The 15,492-nt window shown below is 45.9% G+C and overlaps 1 protein-coding gene across 3 annotated transcripts in view; it reads left to right on the forward strand.

The window, feature by feature from the left end:
- The window catches only part of LOC118512374 (transcription factor Ken 1), a 38,339-nt gene that overhangs the window by 15,276 nt on the left and 7,571 nt on the right, over window positions 1-15,492 (forward strand). For 2 of the 3 annotated variants that reach the window (XM_036056726.1, XM_036056725.1), the window contains exon 2: window positions 4,317-4,800. In XM_036056726.1, the coding sequence (XP_035912619.1) occupies window positions 4,791-4,800 (10 nt within the window). In that variant the 5' untranslated portion in view covers window positions 4,317-4,790. Of the gene's footprint in view, window positions 1-1,601; window positions 2,091-4,316; window positions 4,801-15,492 lie in introns of those variants that run through there. The other variant, XM_036056727.1, reaches the window with a different exon arrangement.

A 15,492-nucleotide genomic window follows, 5' to 3' on the forward strand; every position in this document is an offset into this window, starting at 1 on the left:
GATAATGTTCGTTTAGGAGTTTAGCCAGTTTGAAACGTTTGTTTTGGTGTTGCTGTTGTTTTTGGTGCGGAGTTCATTATTTTACCTTAGAGGACTCCTGAGCCACATGTATTCGAGAATTCCGCATTCGCAATGTGAGCAACACGCGATCGTGAGCGTAGTAGAAACTTAGTAAGAGCCACTCCGGCACTGCCAGAGCTTGGAGTTTATCCGTAGAACGATTACATCACTCAGTGCTGTAGCACTCCCTTCTCAAACTGGCCTGGAGCTGGCAGTAGTAGTAGCTTTGCTCATCGCACACGATCAGGCCCTGCAGCTGCAGTACCTCGCTACGGCTGTAGCAACAACTACCGCATTTCGAAGGCAACATCACGATCATCTTTGCCCTTCCAATATGCCAAGTCGCAATCGAACACACTCACTCACCCTGCCGTGGAGCAGCGCACACGGATCAGATCTTGCCGGTGGATAGTGGCACGATTGTGGCGTCAAATCACGATTCCTTCCGTAAATGTGTTTTTAAGATTTCTCGGCTAGCGGCTTGCAGTACTTGCAGTACGAGTACGGGAGCGGATATTAGTAGAGCTACACACATTGATCCATTCACTCGCCGCACACGGGATGGTGTTTTATCGCAGTCATCGTCGCGAAACAAAGGTTTTCATTGATCGAGACACCGTTGCGCTGGTAGGAGTGGATAATTTCCTAAGCAAAATGCGCTGGCCTTGATTTCCTCTACCTAATGCCCGTGCTCCAAGTGTGCGAGCTAGAGAACAGTGAGCTGGGGTTCTTTCCCTTAGTAGCAGCGTCCGTTGTAGCGTGTTGTTTAATCTGCAGGAAGCGATGCTAGTGATGCTTCAAACACTTCTTTTTCTTCTAGCTGCTGCACCCTGCTGTTGCGTGGCTTCGAAATGTGCATTCGCAACACGTTTCAGACACGCGCCAATGCGCTAACTATTAACCTACGCGATATACGGACCACCACCTTTTTTTCCGGTTGTGAGTTAAGCACTAGCGAAATGGAAGAAATAGTACAAAACACAAGTGTTTAATTTTTTGAAGCAAAAAACCTAATCTCTCTGTTGTTCGATACAAAACCTGAACACGCGCACCTAAAGTGGCGCAACAAACTAAGGCACACAGGCAGATGAATAATAAACTTCAAAATAAACAGTGCCCTTCAGCTATTTGACGAAAACGTGCGAGCATCAAGCATTTGGGCTCGATCGTCCAACCAAAAAGGGAGCTTTTATTATTGCCCGCGTTTTTTTTTCTCCCTCCCAGTGCGAGTTTGACAATTGGTCGGGTGTGGCGCAGGTACGTGTTTAGTGCTGGATTTAACTATCGCTCGTCTAGGGAGCCCCTCGGGAGAATGTTGCAAAACATTCCGAGAAGACGACTTCCTCAAACGATGAAACTCCTGCATATCGATTTCACGCAGCCACGTTGCGTATCGAAGCGTGTGTCTGTGTGTTTGTGTGTGTGTGGTTTGAGGAATGCAAACCACAGTATAAACTCGTTCGAGTGCTTTAGTAAAGTAATGTTGCTGCCGTGTATTGGAAGTGGCGAAAAGCTTACTAAGCGTCAACGAAGAGGTGTTCTAGAGTTTCGACTCATGCAAAAACACACTTTGTAATGAATAGTTGCAACCATCAGATTGATTATCCGTGGCCACGCCGAGTTAAGCAACACTAAGACACACTAAGACACTAACGAAACCCCGAAAACGAACCGCACATGTTGCATACATGCTACGCCCTTATCACTGTTGGCGCTAGTGTGTAGATTGGATGATGTTATCAGCCATCTAGCGAATGGTGGCGGTGGACCCGAAACAATGGAGAAGCGTGTACGTGTGTTCCAAAATTCCACCATGTCTCAAATTGATAAAATTACACGCGCTCGGTAACCGTGAAAGTGAACCGTGAAAGAAAACGAAAAAAAAAAACACACGACAGTAAAACGTACAGTTACCCGTATTCTGTGATTGGTCTGTAAGGGTTTAGGTGCTTTCTTCCCCAAAGTGTGAAACACCCGTGTCGATACGTTATCACAATCAATCGACGCGACTGGTCTAAAAATAGCAACAGGTGACTAAAATGCTCTGTATGATTATGTTGCAGATAAGTACATGGTTCTTTTTTTTGTTGTTCACTGGCTCCCAACTACAGCCGCTATAAAAATATCTCAATGCCACCAATGGGGTTAGTGGTGTTTGGAAGGAAGGTTTTGTTGTAGTAAGAAATAGGACCCACCAAAAGACAATCATCTGCGATAAAGTAACCGCATGTGCGGGTTATTAAGTCACTTGCAGCACCCAGTTTAGATATGTGTTATCATTCGTTTAACGTCTTAGCTCCGAACCACGAACTTGTGCAGCGGGGGGCTTTTTCGAAGTTTTTTTTTCTGTCTGATGTTCCAGATTTGACATTCATAGATCTAGTCTACCAACGGGCCGTAGAGGCGACAACGGCGCCGGTCTTCATATGACAGCACCGAGGTTCAAATCCCAACCGTTTCCCCGTAGTGCGGACTGTCCAACTACTTGGTATCGTTAAGTCTAGAAGGCAGAAATGGCAGGCATGACCTAAGAGGTGTTTAGGCTGAGAAAAGAGAGAGATATCTAGTGTCCAACTGATCCTCACAACTGTGATTCTACTGAGGTACTTGTACTACATGATTATCATCACTTGATCTTGAGAAGCTATGCCTAAAGCAGTCAAAGAACTGTAATTGAGAGCTCTTCCCAGAGCAAAGATGTTGAAAATAATGAGCCAGTTCCTGACGACCGGTTATAACTATTCCGAGTTTCAAAAAGTCTCCATTATTATAAAAAAAAACGAAAAAGTCGAAAGGAGGACAGATCTCTACGAAGTTTTGTAGTTGTAAAATGCACCAGACGCACCAGAGGTCCTGAGCATGCGTCCAAATGGTGAAGAATATACTGGACCAGATGGACACTGCTCTGAATGTCGACCATAGACACTTTCAACCTGAAACCTCTACCGGCTGATCAGATTTTTAACCATTCTATTTGGCTACAAAATGCTCAAGGCCACACATTAGAGCAAATGATCGCCAAGCTCCAGAATGTCCAAAATATAAGTTTCGAAATGTTTTTATCACGGCCATGGCTAAGGTTCCAGCTAACTGCTGAAAGGTAGACTGGGAAGCTGATTTTTATAATTTAGTCTATTCTATCTATTGGCCCGAAGTTAGTTTAGTTTTTAATGAAAAATATGTAATAATCTATGTTTACTTATACCGGAATATAAGGTGTAACTAACTAAGTATTAAATCCATCTCAAATGCATGCTTCTTTTTATAATTCGATTGAATAGTAATTGTGTTAGTAGAACTCCCGGTAAAGCGAATACTCTTCCATCACACGGGCATTGTGCCATCGCAGGCAAAGGACGAATGTGATAGTTGTTTAGCCGACGATGGCGCGAAAGCGTGTTACATCCAAAGCAACTCATTTCCGTTACACGATTGTGTTACTGTTTCGCCGTTTTTCCATCGGCAAGCGATAGAAAGTGTTGGCCTGTGCAACAATGCTGCCTCACGATTACGCAACGTGCATACTGTTGTTGGGTGTTGGCCGACCCCCGCGATTGTCTGCCTTCTGGCTCGTCGGAAGATCGATCTCAAAGTGGGAAATGAATCGATACATAAAAAGGTACATATTACCTACCGCACCCAGACGGAAGCTAGATTGTACTGTCGGCCTAGTGGCCTATGCTAGATTAACCCCTTCGCTTTCGCCCTCCACCGCGTTCCTCCTCTTCCCACTCGATATAGCAGAACAATGAAACAAATGATCTGTGCTAAAATTATTATTGTTCGTTTTATATGCGCATTTGCCTGGGCCCTGCACCGCATGATTGAAAATGTATGCAAAAAAGTAGCTTTCATCTGCTCGAATGTAGGCGAATGAGATGGCTGTAATTGTGAAGAGGCTGCTCCATCCTATCACCTATCCCGTTTGCCAAATCTAACAAGGCCATTATGATGCCTGTTTTGATCTACTGATCCAGTTTCTTCCCTCGTACACTGTTGTCGACCAATTTTCTACTCCACTGAGTACGGACAATAGCATTCCTCGGATGGCAAATGGCGCTTGTGTAGAATCCATTGATGACTGTTCGGCCCGTATCTCATGCTTTATTACTTTCTTGAAAGGATCACCACCAAACAGATTACACTCAAATATCAAATCATCAAATTGATTTATTTATTTATTTTTAATTATGACGGCTTGAAGCCGTATTGTCACAAATCATCACTTACGAAACTATTTTTCTTTCCCATTTCAGCGTTCTCGATCGCGCCATCTTGTGTTGTGAAAGGTTTCATCAGTGTGGCATCCCCATCTTTACCGGCCAAATGTACGATCAACATCAACATCTGTCGCCTTGTCTACCTTCCCGATCCTACACCGTCACTTGCCACCACTCGGAAGGATTATCACATTCCCAGCAACACACAACGACGTCCCCACGACATTAGCGCATCAAAGACAACTAAATCCAAAGATCCAAAGCAGCGTGGAGCAGAGTGCAAATTTAGGAAGTAAAGCATACGGAGTACCGTTCGTGTACCACATTCCACATTCGACGAGTAAAGACCATTACGTCGACCATTAGTACGCCCGCAATTCAACCCACCGTAGAGGGTACTCGCGGGTACGAGAGGCACAGTTTACAAACTCGAAGCCAGGGCGTCCCGGGGGAATCGTTTAGAATTCCACATTTCAACGCTGTGCCCGGAGTACGAAAAGCAGTGCTTAAATGCTTGGAGGTAAGTGTATGCGAACGCGCTGGATACTTCCTATCTTGTCACTAGCATTTACCATAAATTATTGTAATCACATATGTTTACCAAACTGAACCTGCCGATGAGCCAAGGAGGCGAACTCGAGCAGGATACAGCAATGCGGCGGCAAAGCGAGTGTTGGAAACTGTTTTGTTTTACAACAAAATATCTCTAAAACAATGATGCACAACTATCGATGATCGCTAATGATGTGATCTTGCCTGGCAAATTGTTCTACGTCAGTATGACTCTCCTATGAACAGACGCCGTCAAGCGAATGGGAAAATTGCACACTTTCACAAGCTTCTGCTGCTTCTCATGTATCTCTCTCGCCCGACCAAACATTCTTCGAACCGAGTGTGGAAAGATCGGAGTTTTTTTTACGTGTTTGCAGTTGCAGTTTAGGTTTCGTTGTTGTTTTTTTTTCTGCTGCCTTCCCCCCATTAGAGCCCGGCGTTGTGACGGGGGAGTCAGGCTGTTCTGTTCCGTGCGAACGATCTTTTCCCCACCATTTTCCCCACGGAGCACTAATGACAGCGATGGCAAATACGAGCAACAAACACACATGAAACAAAAAGAAAAATAGCTACAGCACACCAACAACCATTTCTATCTCCAGTCCTTGTTCTCCTCTGCACCTCCTTGCTTCTACCCTCCACAACCTCCTCCACTCCAGTAGAACGGGTAAACGAAGGTACAAACGAATCATAAAAAATCTGCGCTTTTCGCGTTACTCAGCGTACCTCAGTACCACCCTCCCTGAATGCCTCTCTCGTGTGCCCCCAGCCATCCCTCCTTGCCAACAAACCAACCCGGGCCTGCGACTAGCTAGGTCAGGTTCCAATCGGTGAGTTTTGTAATCTTAGTTTCCTTTCTCTTTTCCAACGAGCGGCACCCTCTCACGGTGCGCCCGCAGTATCCCACACAGCAAACCGCCACTGGTCGCCGCTGGCAGCTCCACTGTTTGGCTACAAACACACGTTTCGTAAAAGCCACGCGCAAGTGCGCCTTTTGCGAGACGATCAGCAGCTACTCGATGCGAAACTCACCACACCGATCGTTCGCTCACCACGGCTGGGCGATCGGGCAGCTGCGATTTGTTTGTAGGATGTTTCGGTAGTTTGTGTGTGATCACTCGATCCACTCACTATCGTCGCCGCTCAGGTAGCTGGGCAACGCTCCACGAGATATGCTCATCTCGTTCGTACAGAACTACTTACGCATCTCGACGGCACTCAATGGGAACGAGTGTCCGCCGCGTATGTAGCCCATTCTATTGACAGTGGTGAAAAAGTCTCCAGAGCGTTAGCGTTAGATAATCTTCTGATGGCATCTTTCTCTCTCAGCGATCCTCACTAGCTTGCGTCACATCCCGCCCGCATGGAGTGGCCACCCTGCTGCGTTGGTTGGTGTATGGCTGCTCTAAGCTCTGCAAATGTTTTTGTTTGATCTTTTACGCTGGAGCATAAGCTGCTTGTTTTGAATTGGATTCGTAACGCTGGTAGTCGTGCTAGCTTTTCTGTGCTTCACTGCTTTTCTGAGTAGCAGGGACCTTTTCTCAACTAAAGACGAATATCGGATTCTCCAATTCTGGTGTTTTTGCCTCGCTACCCACCTGTTGTTGTTGTTGTTGTCGTTGTTGTCGTCCAACCCACCTGCTATGCAGAATTCTTCGCGTGAAATACGTGTGATGGTGATGATGGGTTCAGCGCGATTGCATGTAAAAGTGTGACAAGAACCTTTCGCTGAGTTTGAGCGATCAATCGCGGGCGAAATTTCGAGCACTTCCGGTTCTTTTTTTTCCCCCGATTCCGGTTCCGATTGTCTACACCAGCTCACAACGGAGGAAAAACAACGAAACGGCGTAGCAATGCCGAATAATTTGTATTACATTTTGTTGCTCCGGATAAATCAAAAACTCCGGAAGTGCAGTGTTGAAACATTTTTCCTTGCTGTCTTGTGTGGAAGACTGGCGCCTTCCTGCCAGGGGCTCGGTGCGCACGCGACGTGCACCGAAAGTTTGGAAAGTACTTGAAGCTTGCTCCATTCCAAAACATCCGATTCTGCTGACATTTTCAAAGTGTCAAATAAGACTTGGCCGTGGGGTAAGCTGAAGATACGAAATTGCTTCGTTCAGCTAAATATTGGTTTTAAATAATTTCATACAAAATCATTCCTTACTATGAAAACTCCAACCTTACACACAGTCTGCACCCTAAATCAAGTTTTCTGGCCACGTGCAACAACTCTTCGCTAGCAAATGCTGAAATTATCCTTGTCGTTTTATGTTTATTCTTGGTCATTTCCTTCTGCTCGTTTGCCATCTTAATTTCATCGTTGTCCTTCTACCAATGGGTCCCCGTTCTTTGTCATATGTCGCTTGTCTGACCTTCTTTCTGCTTCGCTCTTCGTTGGCTAGTTGGCATGGTTCTGCTGGGGCTTGGGTTTTTTGTTGTTACCAGTGTTCAACTTTTACTTTCATTAAAACAAAACCGGTTGGATAGCGCAACGTGGATCCACGCTTTTTACCTCACTTTTCATTTCTCTCGCTGTAGTAGCATACTAGCTGGCCTAGGTCTATATGCTCAGCAAAGGCCTAGGTTTATATGCTCAGCACCTTGTTAAAAAAATTAAATAAATTTGAAATTTAGAAAAACTTAAAGTTTGTGGTTAAGACATTCAAATCCAACATCTCAAAATGATCGAAAATGTGGTTTGTTAGCACAATAGACAGCTGTTGCGCATTTGTGCTCCAATAATACAATTATCAACGAATATTGATAGTTTGCATACCACCACCACCACACACCTTGGACCGTGAGCAATGATGGCATAGCCCCATTTGCATAGCAACACTAATCTGGATTGATCAACCTGTTGCCTGGCACAACTGCATATCGATCCCTTTGTTGCGAGTCTTTCGGTATGCATGTGAATCATGCTAATACCGTTCTATCGATGAAGTCATTCGTGGGAATCAGATCGACTATTCCGGTTTCTGGACGTGGGTTCCGGTTTATCACCGACACCTCATAGCCGGCCATGCGTCTCCATTGTGGGCTGTAAGGGTCTCCTAATTGCCGTGCACTTTCCGTATGTTCGTATAGCAAGAACAATGGTACATGCTGTTCGGCAGAATAGTCAGCATTGTCTTGCAACGCAAAATGCAGAAGAACATATCTTTTGTGTTCTGCTGTCCGATACCGTAGACACCGGGGTGATCTTCAAAAATACGGATCATTTATCCTAGCTGCAGAAATAAATGATGCCGTCTTGATCGCCAACCATCTCCAATGCCTTACATAAATAAATACAGTGCAAGACGCTGCACATTTCGATTCTAATGATGGGAATGTGAGAAGAAACCCCGATGGCGTAATCATGGTGCGAAACGGCTTGCACTGCTATGTCATTCTCGGCATCTCGCTCCATCTTGCAGCAGCGTACTCACAAAAAAACCGCTTTCCCCCGTGCACGTGCCACCTTCAACTCCCCGCTCCACCCGTTGCATGCAGTTCAAACCCACGTTCTGTGCAAAGTGAAAGGAAGGGAGTACACAATGAGAATGTTTTTTTATAAGCCATAAGTTGAAACGTGATTCCATCTACACTAGCTGAGTAACAGGCTTGCTACTTCAAGCTTCTTCCAGCATCTTTTGGCGCCGGGTGGGTGAAATGAAGTAATATCGATCGTTAACACATCAGGTGAAATCTATCTGCGATCGTTTGTCCAGTAGCAACGGGAAGTACTTTACAAACAGGCTTAGTTAGTGGCTCAGTTTCGCTTGCCGTGCGACTTGCGTGTGTCAAAATGTCACGGCAATAGTTCAGCGCAGTTCCAGTGAGCTAAGATCTTGCAACGGCAAACAATCTTCTGGATTGTTTTAAATGAATTGTGGGAGTAGCTTGGTGGGATGGCTTTGCCCATATGCCCCCACCGGCGTGTCCCAGTTCTATATCGATCATTCTGACTACTTAAAGTGGAAGTGTGTGTGTGTGTGTGTGCGTGTGTTTAGTTATCCGGTCAACCGAGGTACAGCACACTTTACCATTCTAATGTTCGACACTCCGCTTGTTTGCGTCCTGCACTACCCTACTGAGGACAGGAATAGCTACGATAATTATTTTGCGGCAAACTTTACACTTGGCACTGCAATCAAACCAGTATGTAACTCGTTTCCCGTCGTTTGAAGTGTGCTGAGCGCTAATATAAGCAAATCAGAGACACAGTTTCACAACAAACCGAATCTCAGCTGACGGGGAAAGTGATCAATATCTTTGTTGCCAACGATAAGCATGATTTGCATGGGCCAGGGGAAAAATGGCAACCGTTTGCAGCTTCACCGGTGTTATTGTTATTCGTTGCACAACGTTACATAACGCTCGACACTCCAGGGAAGCGTGCAATGCGCCATTGAACAAACGGTGACTCGTTTTTACCTTAGGTACATGCACTCGATCGTCGCTTTCCCACGTGTTCCCCAAGCGCGTCAACCGATCGAAAGCGCAGAGCGAGAGTGAGAGAACAAGAGAGAGGGCGAGGGATAGAGAGAGAGAGAGAAGGCAAGGGAACCACCGATCGGCCGGAGTTGGAATCGGAGCTCGAGTTGCTGGAGTTGCCGACGATGTGTTGCCATCGGTGGCAGTGTGGGTTGGTCCTCCTACGAATTGGTAGGTTTACCAATGCCTAATGGGTGTATTTTTTGACGTATTTGTTGTGTGCCGTCGCTAATGCAACACTTTCCAAGCTGGTACGCAGCAATTGCTTTTTTGCCGCGTGCTGCGTGCCCTTTGAGACGAGCGGGACGCTTTCATGTTTCTTCTGCCCGTGCTCGCCTGCAAAATATTTTAATTCCCACTTTTTTCCACTGTTGAATGGTGGTGGTGACGGTACCAGCAGCTGCTGGATGATGGCAGCGGTACCTACCAACCGCCTGTTCCCCGGCCATATCTCCCGGCCCAAGTCTTGCCACACCTAGAACGTTGGAGATATACGAACGGGGCAAATGGCTCCGTGAAATAAACAACAGCAAAAAAAAAAAAATCACTGACGCGGGGAAGGAACAGATCCAATTTTAGTCATTGCAACCCGCGGCGTGATTGCGCTTCGATGCAATCCAATTGGTGTGCGCGGGTGCTCGATTCGGCCGGTAGGTTTGAAAATGGTATGAAATTCTAATTCCATTCGCCATGCCCTCCCCTTTGCGAGCAAGCATTTTTCGCGGGCGCACACTCAAGTAGGAAGCAAAGCGAGGGCCAGTACCAGCTGAGCGGAGAAACACAGAACCCCAGGACCTTCTTGGTAGCACACACGGGGCTCGAATTGACGAGATGCGATGCAAAACAATTGCATTCGTAATTTTGGACCGGGGGCGTCGAAACGCGATTCTCGATGCGCAACAGCGATACGATACGGTAAAGGAGAGAAGCTGTCGATGTGAGTTAGGCCAGCTACTAAATTGACCGTTCAATGAGTTTTGCAAATGAGTGCCGGGGATTTCGAACTGGCCGTTGGCTGGACGTTAATTCGGTGCGTGTACTTGGGTGCTTCATTAGAATTTCGTTCCTTTTGCGTCCGAGTTGGTCGCGTTCATCGAACAGATGTGTGTATCTCCGGCCGCAAAAAAGGGTGTTTAAAATGATCGTCACGGCACGGCAGGGCGAGTTGTTCGGCGTTTACTGTGCTAGCTGCTGCTGCTATCGGACGGAATCGATTTACCACGTAGAAGATAATCGCAAGTCGAAATACAGTGGTGGTACCTGTGGACGTTAGCAATCCACATGGCAAAAATCACTATAAACTGTTTCTCACAAATGGGAATTTCGTACACGAAGTGCCATTGTAGAAGGTTAAAAGATATAGATATTCTACGTTATTTGTGTCCTTTAATTTAATATTTTTATTTTAATGGTTTATTCTATTTCCTTATTAAACTGTCCAGCTCACAGTTGCTCATAAATTCTTGAGACAAACTTATACGTTTGCTAAAAGATGCAGCATGTACAAAAATCATACTATAAATCTAGTATTGATGCAGATTGTAGACTCTCAGTCTCAGAATTTATCAAGTTAAAGTTTGCCAAGTCTGTTGCGGAGAGACGTTGCTATATTTCGAAGTCTCCTCTCGGTAGGACCATTCTTGTTACCATATAATAAGGAAAGAGGAACTCATAAATACATTCTGATTTGATACTTTCAATTTTAACAGGAATGAAAACACTTCAGTTAACGATGATCTATGAAAACACTTATCGGTCACATCAAGATCACTGGTCGTATGTAGCAAAAGGCAACAGGTATCACATTTTTGTACATGTGATTAAATGTTAGCGTAGTACTTTTGAACTAGGGAGTCTGCAGTTTTTTCATATTTTTTCTCCAGATTTAACACTAAAACTCCGCAAAGTGTCGGACTGCCATTACTGACTTCCTAGGCTTAATTTTACCCCCTACTATATACATCAACATGCAGAAATCGAAGGACAACACGATCGTGGAAAATGTCGAACATGTATTAAAAATACTTTCTAGTGCTTTAAGGCAAACAATCTTCATGGTTAAAACTTTTATAGTAAATAGTTCCCTAACCTGTCAATACAGACTTAGCCAAAATTCACCAAGGTTTTTATACTTTCAAAAGCGGCATATATGTGGCATATATTCACCTTACAGCAGCAATCGAAAATCGGACCAGACAATTGCATTAAAAATAGCACTAAAGTCGAGCCTAAAAAACACACACATACACGCGTGCAAAACAAATCCAGGGCAACTCTCCTTCAGCACTTTTCTCTGCGCGGTGCGTTGAAGTAAAGAAATGTCAGCCCAGGGTAAACCGGTTCCGCAACATGCGGTCAGTCTTCTGAAGTGTTTTTTTTTCTCTTCTGCTCTTGCATTCTCGATCATCCGCACCGATCAGAACGAAGCCATCTGATGGGATGGTGATGGAAGGGGGGGTAAGCTTCGGGAAATGCGACCTGCAAGATGGATAGGTTTTGCGAAACGAAAACGAAATGTCTAAAGAAAAGGAAAAAGTCCAGACACAGCAGCAGCCGCAGCAGGCCATGGAGAGTGAAATAATCGCCAAGAGGGTATAATCTCTCTGCATCTCTACTACGCGCGCATCGGCCCAACAGATAAGGGCGGCAATGACGGAATGGGGTCGCGAGGGAGAGAAAGGGATTTGAATAGAAGATTGGGCAAAAAAGCACGCACACACACACACACACACACGAAAGTTCCGCGAAGAACAGGGCCTCTGCACATCGCAGAGAGACAGAAGAAAATGCAAAAATTTATCCGGCAGCAAGACGCGCCAGAAGAGCCCGCGGAAATGGTGGAACAACAGGGAAGCAGGGTGTCTGGTGCGTCTAAGTCGTGCGAAGAGAGCGCTTGTCTGAGGCACGCTGGCTAAGTGTTCCTTTTTTTCTGCGCGTTCGGTGCACAGCGCGCCGAAAGGAAAGAGACGATAAAGAAGCAGCAACAGCAACGAAACGAGAGAATGTGTGACCTTGAAAAGTCGGTGCAAACCGTGAAAGTCTGGCTGTTGCGCGGACCAGACCCAACGGTGTGTGGTGAAGCGCACCTCCTTTCCACCCGTTTCCCTTTGTCAACACCCTCCCCCCTCCCCCTGGACAGCTCGCTTCTTCTTTCCACTCTCACTCTTCGTTCAGCTTGTGCAACAATCTCACATGTTGCTCACTCCGAAATTGCGGCAGCGTTGCGAAAGGGTAGGGTTTCCTGTCTGCTTCTGATCCGCGCACATACACAAACACACGCGAGAAGTAAAGCGAAGAAATGAAGCATTTGGGTGGGTAGAGTTGATGGGTTAGCTATGATTTTCTTGCCACCGATTGTTGGGCCCCCGTGCGAAACTTTTCCACGTTTGCCAAATTGGGCCTCGATAATGTCGGTGATATTTTTTGTGCGTTGATGAAGCGAACTTCGCCTAGAACGATCGTTTCCCTCTGCCTACCATTGCTTTTCTCGACTTCGGCAGCAGTCGTCGAAGTTCCGTCTTCTAATCAGAATCCAGCAGCAGCCCACCCGTCGGCGTTTAAAGTCGTCCAATCCGTTGTGATTCATTCGTGCAAGAGCTATTCCTCCAAACCCATGTTCGATGATGGTGGCTGCGAAAGAATGGGTGACCTACACGTGTTGATGTGCATGTGTGTGTGTGTGTGTGTTTTTTTTATATGCATTACCTTTCTCGTGCTGATACGATGTGTTAGTCAAATTTAAACTGTCAGAACAAGGGTTTGCAATCTAAGCAAGCGGTGCCAGTGAATGCATCACAAAAAAGGGAAATAAAGCGGACTGCCGCGGAGATGGAGAAACGAGAGCAACACAGCACGTACGAGAGAAAGAGTGAGATGATCGTGTGTGTAATGAACGCACATAAACCGGTTAATAGGCTACCGCAGGGTTGACATCCATTTGCCACTCGCCGTCACTGCCACTACTCCACTTAGCTAATCCAATCGAACCATCAACGTGTGCGTGTGGAATGCTGCTATGTATGTGTTTGCGAATTGTGCGAATAAATCATCCATACCCCCCAAAAAACATAATCATAGAGGAAATCAAAGATCGCCGTCAGGACGGTCGTGGTGGGAATGCGAAAAAAAAAAACAGAACGCTCGGCGGCACTCTCGGTCGCGAGTAAAGTAAAAGCAAACCGACGGTGTGCTGCTGATATGGCTGGCGGTTGGCAGCCTTCGAATGGAAAGTATTTCCTTTCCCGCTGTTCTGTCTGGGTCTGGTCGGGTGCGCCCCTGATGTTTGCCCCTTTCTCGACCAGAGGGCCTGCCAGACTTCATCGAACACAGAGTGTGAGAGAGCCCTGCGGCGTGTGACCTTGAACGATTCTGTTCACGAAATTCAGATTTAGGTTTGAGGTTTGGGGTGTGCTTTTTTGATGAGAAACTCAAGGCTTAAATATTTTAGCCAATTTTTAGCCAATCCATACGAATGCATCCTTCACAAAGTGATGCATTTGCAGCATCCAATAGTACATTCACCTTCGTGCATAAGGCGGCCATTCCAATTTCATCAATTATTAATGTGTGAATTATCATAATAGAATGTGCTAAGTGGTGTGCAGCGGCATCGAAGCACTTCGAGGATGAGCTTTTGGAATTCAGCCGTTTCACTTCATGCATCCCGAACTTCTAAATCTAATTATAGTTCCAATTCTATAAATTTTTTTTTATAGTTCTTTACAGAACATATATAAGCTTTTCGTATTGCTCATACTGTCAAAGAATAGTATAGAATTTTCATTGCTCGTGATCGGAAAGGGACCTATATTATAGTTCCTGTTTATTAACTGGTCCATTGGCATAGTTCCATACGCACGGATTGATCGACCTTAAAGACGATATGGTGGCACTTCGTTCTATCTTCATGTTTTCCGGCCCAAAAGAACTGGGATTCTTTATTGGATCTGACTTTACAACGAGTCCGAAAGTTGAATCGCGATGGCGGCGGATACACCGGGAACTTACGCAACAGAAATATTTTCCGAATGTGTATTCGAATAATATTCGTTCTCACAAATCGAAAATCATTTCGGAGAGCTTACAAGAAGTGATGCGAATCGTTTCAAGGACTAACGAACTGCTAACTTTCACTTCACTCGTCATTGGTTACTACCGTCCAATACTCAACTGCTGTGAGCAGCATGCTGTTCATAGTTCATCTGTGCATTTCATCATAGAGTGCGTAATGGTTGCCAAGGGTTTCACACGTTGCACGCTGCTAAACTTTCCAAAATCCCCTCAAGAATAGTAATTCATGTAAAGTTCTTATTCAACGCAAAATGAATCTTCCCCCAAGTTCCAACAAAAAGAAAGATTTACCTACACAAAAATGCAAACACACAATGGTCGCCAAGTGTACGGAGAGATGACGATCATGCATGAAGTGCACGAGGAGAAGAGTGTGCCTTTGCGTGCGTCTGGAACGTAAATACCGCAGACATTAGGCATCATCGGGTCGGCGATGGTGGCAGGAAAAGGAGGACGAAAAGATGATGGGGAACGAGGGTGCGGGTGGGTCCGTGGATCTTAAATTTGGCGCAGTTGGTGAAAAGATCGCGGGGAAGAACGCACACTCTCCACGCGCTGTATTTGTGTATTGTTCGTCTCGCTTCAAAGCATTTCCTCTTCGCCAAGGCTTACTCTGACCTTGGACTTGACTCACCGGTACGCTGCGAGAGCTGCTGGGTGCTGCATGCCGTACGTTGTGTGCGTGTACGTTGCCACATAAACACGCAAGTAGGTGGGCATTTGAGTTGATGAAAGACAGACGGCTCTACCGAGCAGGGAGACGGACGGACGCGACTCTGCGATCATGTGTCCTTCTTTCCTTACTTCCGGATTGCCTTACCATGTCTCCCCCCGCCTTTTCAACTTCCAAATAATGTCAAACCCTTGAAAGCGTTCTCTATCCTGAAGGTCGTGTGTGGTGCTTCGAGTTTGGCCAGCTAGCCCTGCAGATGGACGTGGCTTTAATCCAACGTCCTTTATGGCTAGAGAGCGTGCCACCGATCGACACCAGGCCGTGTGACAGTTTCAGTGAGGCGATCGTACGGGCACGAATAGCGCTTGTGACTCTGATTACAGAGTGACTTTCGAATTTACGTACCAAGAGAGAGATCCCTACAGAGAGCGAGAG

The sequence above is a fragment of the Anopheles stephensi genome, chromosome 3 (assembly GCF_013141755.1).
Source record: "Anopheles stephensi strain Indian chromosome 3, UCI_ANSTEP_V1.0, whole genome shotgun sequence".
NCBI classification, from domain to species: Eukaryota; Metazoa; Arthropoda; class Insecta; order Diptera; family Culicidae; genus Anopheles; species Anopheles stephensi.